Raw genomic sequence first — 8,022 nt, 5'->3', positions numbered from 1 at the left:
AAAAAATTATGTATTAATACAGTACATATTTACTATACATTACTTAACTGCCTGAGTAATAATCTTTCGTGTCTGTTAAGTGATAAATTAAAGATGTCCACTGTCTCGGTATTACTATTTCCCTCCATAAGTATTTAGGGCAAAGAGGAATACATATGGTAGTTAGTCCCAAAATTTCTGCGCGCTATTAAATCCCGACTTCTAGTATTACGTAGTGGAATCTGAAAGCTTATCAACGCAAGCAATTTTTAACTATCAAATGCATAATTTAAAACTTTATATAGAAATATTAGGTCAGTGAAAGGCGTTCTGCAAGACAATTTAATATATTCATTTAATTTAATAGAGTGTTGTAATTGCTGGAACACCCATTTTAAAACTTAGAAAACGTAAAAAAATATTTTGTAATAGCTGCACCCCACCACGCATTGTTTTGGCTCAGTCTCTCTGTGCAGATAGAGAAACAATAGCACGTGTTGCTTTTTCGTCCAAAAGATGGCGCTTTTTTTCAGAAAAGGTATATTTTACCTGTCACAGGTGATATCTATATAATATAGGTATATCTAACACACGCTTATTCAATCGCAACGTTGTGTCAAAATTTCAAAGCAATTTGTGAAGAACTTTCGGAGATTTAAGATTTTGAACAAACGAACATTTACATTTTTATTTATATAGATACATAGATGGATAGATTCTTTCAATAGCTTGTACTTGAATATTGAAATAATCGTTAATAATATTATTGTTTAGCACATTCACTACATAAAGTCAATGAGTGATTAAATTACGGAGTTCACGAAATTATTGTCATAGCTTTCCTTTGTTCACGAGAATCCCGGTCGGGTCTACCGATGTTCTACTCGTTATAATGTGACAATAACAAGATGATTATCAGGTGGTATTTGGAAAAATTGAATCACTCCAACGATGAAATAGTTTTTGAAATTTATTAAACTCGCGGAATGATTTATAACCGAAATTTATTGTGACAGCTCCCAAATGAAAAGACAGTATCCAACAAACAGCAAATTGTTCACTAGTGTCGGAAACGTGACCTTTGACTTATGAAATAAGATATGATGTTGTTTTTCACAATAGTCGTAATACCTATCTGGTAAATTACTCTTGTCTTATCTCTACGGAACAATATGCACTTTGTGGAATACTGGTGCGACGCAGTCATCACATCAAACAAATGAAAATGATGAAGATTTAGGTGACACAGCGAAGATAGTGATCGTGGTAGAAAATTTATAAGTTGTAGTTTTTTTTTGAAAACGTATATTTTAGTCATTTTTTACGACAACAAAAGCCACCAATTTGAAACCTTATTAGTGTGCACGATATACATTCGATTATTCAAACGCAAGTTGGACATCTCGATGTTATCTAAAAGAAGGGTTTATTGGAAGTGAGACGGTGGATGAGATCGATCGCGGCCATGGGCTGGTCTGCGGGCACCATGTGCCCCGCGTCACGCACCAGCACCTCAGTGAGGTTGCCCGCCGTCTTTGCGTAGCCCGCGAGGTGCTTCCCCACACGCCACTGGCCGCGGGGTGCCTTGGCGTACTCGGCCGCCGAGCTGAAATTGAGTGCACGCAGGTAAGGCACCGTCAGAGTGTAAGCTACGATGATATCCAACTGTCCGTTGTATATCACCCCGCGGTAGTGCGACAGCAGCTCTCCCACCCAGCCCGCCACCGACTGCATCGTGTCCTCGAGCAAGTTCGTTGCTACTTCCGAGCCGTCGTGGTACGTCAGGTTGCCCACGTGCAGAGCACGGCGCACCTCGGGGCATTTGAACAGCTTACTGATGTCGTCCGAATGCATCTCGTCTCCTGTCTTCAGGTAGTTGTAGAAGTTCTTGAATCCAGTGAGATTTAAGAAGAGGGATGGGTATGGTGTTTCGCCTCCGTCGATGAGCTTGTCGAATACTTTTGAGGCGTCCAACCAGCGGCCGGCCTTAATGAACTCCACCCCGGTCTTTTCGACGGCAGCAATCTGTTTCCTGCCGTTGTCGTCCACTAGGCCGATTTGGTACAGATAGGGCGAGTAAAGCAGCTGGTTGATCGGGTCTGAAAACCCGTTGCCGATGGCGAAGCCCTTAAGGTTGATGAGCTGCGATGCGTTCTGATTCTCACGGTGGATGGCGTAGCAAACAGCCGGTACATACTTCCCGGCATAGGACTCGCCCGTCGCGTAGAACTCATTCTTTTGCAGGTCGGGAAACAACTGAAAGAACTGCAACAGAGCGGTGTATAGGTTGTTCCCCACCACCGTCTCGTTTTGCGCGAAGCCGTTGTCCGTCCAGCTGAAGCCAGTGCCCACCGGGTTGTCGATGTAGATAACGTGGTTGTTCTCCGTCCAGGAGTACTTGCGCCGCTCCACGCGTCCATGCCTGTAGCTGAAGGGACCATTCTCGGTGAATAAGCCATACAGCGAAGAGGCGCCCGGCCCGCCTTGCAACCACAGAACCACGGGCGCGTTTTTCGGGCGGTTCTCCGCAGGGAAATACCAGAAGAAGGTGTTAGAAGAGCGTGCTGCGTCCACCGTGAGGAACCCGGAGTAGCTCTCCACACCGTGGAATGCGGAAAACTTTACGCGTGCCTGATGGCGCCCTTCGGCTAAGAGCCCGGCCTGGATAAGTGGGGTCAGGTAGAGTGCCTCTCCACACTCCGCGCACTCCCCGATGGGTGTCGTGACAAACTTGGGCCTATATGCATTCAGGAAGTAGCCGTCAACCGTCAGCAGACAGGTCACTACCATCAACACAAAACTCAGCTTATTTAGCATTGTCTATTCACTTGTTAATACTCCTCGCAGCAGGGAGAATAAACGCAAACTAAACGAATACCGTACGTGCGACTGTCTGCGATACAGTCGATCACAGTGGAAAGAGTGCGACCTTTTCTCTGATTAGCCTCGGCCGGGGGTCACGGAAACGAAATCAGGGTTGCCCGTCAATGTGGGATTCGCGATGAAAAGTGTGATGATAATTTATTAAAGGTATAATGGGGATTGGTAACGAAGCATACTCATTATGTAAATGATCTGTAAGGCGAAAAATATTTGATCTTCTTTTATTGCACAAATTATTAATTCTATATTGGACTGCCCTGATGCCATTCATTTGTTGACTTGGCAATGAATTAATGGATTTCGCTTAAATTTCCGTTTTAAATTTTGATACATTTAGAACCAAATTAATGTTTAGTAAATGTCAATAACGACGTATCATCATCTATGCACATGCTATAGTATTATTCATTATATCTTTTTATTTTTATTTTTTATTTCAAGGGTTTTTCAATATATTGTATTTTGTGTTTCATGCTTTATTTTTAATTTTTTTTAATTATTTTTGTTATATTGGTGTTATTTTTAACTTACCTCTATTACGTTTAAGTTTTAGTTACTGTTGTTTTTAATTTAATTTGTAATCGTATTGTAAAAGTCCAAAAGGGCGTTAATAAATAAATAAATTACACATTTCGTGCATTCATGAAACTTTGATAGTGCATTCATCTTGTAAACAGATATTATAAATGAAAATCTGTCCTCCTACAAGTGGATGGAACACTCCGCTAGGGGAAGGAGAGGGGGTTTTTAACAATAATTAAAACATTTATTTGACAATAGATTGGTTCAAATTAATACATCTTATTTTTAATTACATTGATTCTATTGACAAAAAGGTTCTCTATGCATTCGGGATTTCTCCCGATAATGAAAAATTTTAATTTAAATAATCAATCAATATGTATTATAAAAGTAAGTGTACAATATGCGTGCCGCTAAAAGTCAGAAAGAAAATAGTCCCTGTACGATCAAGGGAGTTATATGGTGTGCCCTCTATCCCCCATCCATGAAGTAGGTTCCGGTTTTTGCATGAAGGGCGTACTTTTGAAGATATAAGGGCTGGAATTTTGACCCTCCAGAAATTTCTAGAACAGTCCAGAACATTCGAAAGTATTTGAGAGCATTCCACAACATTCCAGAACTTTCATGAACATTCTGGAAGGTTGTAGAATGTTCGTGAATAGTCTGGAACGTTCGAAAACATCCCGAAACATCCCAGACCATAATGAACTAAAAACAGGATTACAGGCCGTTTCCTTTTTAGTAAATTCATAATCGTGACAAAACATTGGTATCTCTAAATAGTATAAAACAAAGTCACTATCCGCGTCTATATGTTTGTGCGCTTAGTTCTTCTAAACTATAACTTACATGTCCATCATCGGGGCAGATGTGTGATGATGAACACTGTAGTGCTGTCCGAAACGTCGGCTAAAGAAGGAGGTAGCGTAACCCGGCATAATCCCCCAATAACAAATTACTAAAATACAGAATATTTATAAAACTTTCCCAACTATGAATATTTCCTCAAACAACGATCGTTGTTGGCAGTTCTCGCCGACGATCACAAGAACAGCGATTAATCGTTCGCTTGCACTTAGAGGGTTAAAAGCATCAACATGACTTAGACGGTCGGAAGCCATCCCAATCTCCCGAGCCGAACTGTCAATTGTCATATTAAACTGTCAAAGGGTCATTCATACGATAACCAGATTCACTTTTATTATAACTGATGGCTCTAAACCAGTGTTCTTCAACTGATGTTCCGCGAACCACAAACATTTTCTACTGGTACGCAATAACTCCGAAATGCTCTCCGAAACCTCGGCTAAAGAAGAAAGCAGCGGAACACGGCGTAATACCCCAAAAATAAATCACTTACATACTTTTGGCCGTGAAAATCTCATGTTTAATACAAATAAAAGATTTTGGATTTCACGTTTATTTTCGGTAGTGGATTAATGAAAATCTTGGACATGAAAATTAACCTACTTTCCGACATTTGATCGAGCTGACTCGATATTTGTCGGTGGCAATACATTCTATCAACTTTTTATCAAATAATTTCTCTGAAATTTGATAGCATTTTAGCAGTTATAATATACGAAGTTAATGTCGGTCCTACCCGATCGGCATTTGGCGACATCGGTAGATTTGTCTAATCCAGTTCCCGGGGAGAAAGGTTAAATCCTCAGTCAAAACCTTTTTTTTAAAGTTTTAAACGACATTTTAAAATATGTAGATGTATTATAGAAAAAATACTTCGTTTTTTATGGGTTGAATTTTTTTTTTATTTTGTGAAAATTGGACTTCCATATTTATATATTAAAAATCTTAGGATTTCTGCTTAAAACCAATAAAAAATATCAACATGGCTTAATAAAATTTATTACATAATATAGATAGCTTTTCAAATATTGTCAAAGTTAAACAGTCAAAAAGATAATTACACGAAAGCGGCAGTCAGCTAAACAATTTGGAAGATTTGTTTAACCTCAAAATTTATTAAAAATACAAAGTGAAATAGGTTTGATAAATATGGTACTTGTATAACAAAGCATCCAAGCGATGATACACGCGTTGACCAATAATGCAAAATAAAATACAATATTTTGTTATTTACTAATAATCTCGTTTTTAGATATGAACCTACCTACAGCCCATTTATATTAAAATTGGAAATAACTGGCAAACAACGCCGTCTTATCTCTCTGGAACATTGTGATTTTTGTGGGATATTGTCGTATCATAATACAACAAAGCCAATATGTGATAAGAAAACTAACGAACAAGGAAGTCAAATTCGATATTACAACAACAAGAGAAAGTTTGGCATTGCAGTGAAAATAATATCAAAGTCATGGTAGTAATTCTACAACAAATCCAAATCTACTCCTTTCGTATCTGAAACAGCATACAACATCATTTCTACATTTTTTGATTTTGGACATTTGGAGGTTATCTAAAAGAAGGACTTATTGGAAGTAAGTCGGTGGATAAGATCGACTGCGGCCATGGGCTGATCTGCGGGCACCATGTGCCCCGCGTCACGCACCAGCACCTCGGTGAGGTTGCCCGCCGTCTTTGCGTAGCCCGCGAGCCGCTTACCCACACGCCACTTGCAGCGGGGTGCCTTCGCGTACTCGGCCGCCGAGCTGAAGTTGAGCGCGTGTAGATACCGCTCCGTCAGAGGGTAGGCCACGATGATGTCTAACTGCCCGTTGTAGATCACCCCGCGGTAGTGCGACAGGAGCTCTCCCACCCAGCCGGCCACCGACTGCATCATGTCCTCGCGCATGTGGATTTCTACTTCCGTACCTTCATGGAATGTCAGGTTACCCACGTGCAGGGCACGGCGCACCTCGGGGAACTCGAACAACTTCGTGAAATCATCCGAATGCGTCACATCGTCTGTATGCAGGTAGTTGAAGTAGAAATTGTATCCAGTCAGATTGAAGAAGAGGGTTGGGTATGGCGTAACGTCCCCGTTAAGCAATTTGTCGAAGACGAGGAAAGCGTCCATCCAGCGGCTGGCCTTGATGTACTCCACCCCCGACTTCTCGAGAGCCGCAATCTGTTTCATGCCATTGTCGTCCACTAGGCCTAACTGATACAGGTAGGGAGCGTAGAATAGCTGGTTGACCGGGTCCGACAGCCCGTTGCCGATGGCAAAGCCTTTAAGGTTGATGAACTGCGAGGCGTTTTGATTTTCCCGGTGGATGGCGTGGCAAACAGCCGGCACGTACTTCCCGGCGTAGGACTCGCCAGTGACGTAGAACTCGTTCTTCTGCAGGTCAGGGAACAACTGGAAGAACTGCAGCAGAGCGGTGTATAGATTGTTCCCCACCACCGTCTCATTTTGCGCGAAGCCGTTGTCTGTCCAGCTGAAGCCGGTGCCCACCGGGTTGTCGATGTAGATGACGTGGTTGTTCTCCGTCCAGGAGTACTTGCGCCGCCCTACGTTTCCGTTTTCGTCGTATGTGAAGGGACCGTTCTCGGAGAATAAGCCGTACAGCGATGAAGCACCAGGTCCGCCCTGCAACCACAACAATACGGGCGCGTTTTCTGGGCGGTTCTCCGCGCAGAAGTACCAGAAAAAGGTGTTAGATGAGCGCGCTTTGTCCACAGTCAGGAACCCGGAGTAGCTCTCCACTCCAAGGAAAGCGGGGTACCTCACTTTGGATTTGTTGCGCCCCTCGGCCAGGTGCCCGGCTTCGATGAGCGGGGTCAGGTACAATGGCTGCCCGCAGTCCCCGCACTTCCCGAGGCGCTTTGTGGTGGTCTTACGCCGGTACACATTGCGGAAAAAACCCTCGGCCATCAGCAGGCATGTCGCTACTATCAACACGAAAATCAGCGTCTTTAGCATTGTTTGTTTAGTTGGAAAATTTTATTTGGTATGTTCGTAATACCTACTCACAGTAGGAAGGGCAAACACAAACTAAACAAGTCAGCGAAGACCGTCTGACTGGCCGCGATAAGGTCGGTCGCTAAAATAAGTATGACCTTTTCTCTGATTAGCCCCGGCCGGGGGTCACTGAATCAGGGCTGCCCATCAGTAAACATTTCAAACTGAAAATATTCTGACTAGGTACATTATAAATTTAAACATAATATATTACCTCGTATACAGTACAATTTAATCAAATTAATCGACATGTTTCAAAACGAACGGTGTCTTTTTTATGAAAATACCGCACACGTGTCCTTACCTTCTGGATCCAGTGAGACTATGGCATCCCTAATTGGGGTATGTTGTGGGATTGAAGGTAGTGGGGAGGGGGAGGGTATAGGAAAGAGGGAAGTGGGGATGTACCTGGCTATCTGTTCACCAAGTACGGCTAAAGCCATTATAAAGCCGTGGTCTTACACCAGAGCGACACTGAGATTATCTTCCACTATGGAACGTGTCGCAGATAAATTCATTAATTAAAAATAATTTGTAGTATTCATTAATTGTGAAATAACACAACTTAACAGTGTTTGAACCCGCAACCTTCGGATTGCTAGTCTAGAGCCTTACCCCTCAACCACGGAGGCCGTCAAGATAAACGTATGATTAAACGTTTAATAATGAATAATATATGGGTACAAAGTTATTTTTTTTATTACTACTATCTTAGTACTTTTCCCACCTTCCTCTCCCCAATCTCCTTCCCC

The 8,022-nt window shown here is 42.2% G+C and overlaps 1 protein-coding gene and 1 pseudogene across 1 annotated transcript; both read right to left on the bottom strand.

Annotated features, from left to right (window-relative positions):
* Nucleotides 1-1,270: 1,270 nt before the first annotated feature.
* On the bottom strand, nucleotides 1,271-2,882 carry LOC149412759 (venom serine carboxypeptidase pseudogene; annotated as a pseudogene).
* A 2,266-nt stretch (nucleotides 2,883-5,148) lies between these two features.
* Nucleotides 5,149-7,323, bottom strand: LOC149412758 (venom serine carboxypeptidase-like). The gene has a single exon (XM_089644891.1). The coding sequence runs from the start codon at nucleotides 7,229-7,231 to the stop codon at nucleotides 5,825-5,827; it is 1,407 nt and encodes a 468-aa protein (XP_089501017.1). The 5' UTR covers nucleotides 7,232-7,323; the 3' UTR covers nucleotides 5,149-5,824.
* Between the last annotated feature and the right edge of the window lie 699 nt (nucleotides 7,324-8,022).

Source organism: Hesperophylax consimilis, chromosome 22, assembly GCF_061612785.1.
Source record: "Hesperophylax consimilis isolate HC1 chromosome 22, BYU_Hcon_1.0, whole genome shotgun sequence".
Taxonomy (NCBI): Eukaryota; Metazoa; Arthropoda; class Insecta; order Trichoptera; family Limnephilidae; genus Hesperophylax; species Hesperophylax consimilis.
The sequence above is the reverse complement of the archived record's forward strand: the minus strand, read 5'-3'. Positions and strand labels throughout refer to the sequence as shown.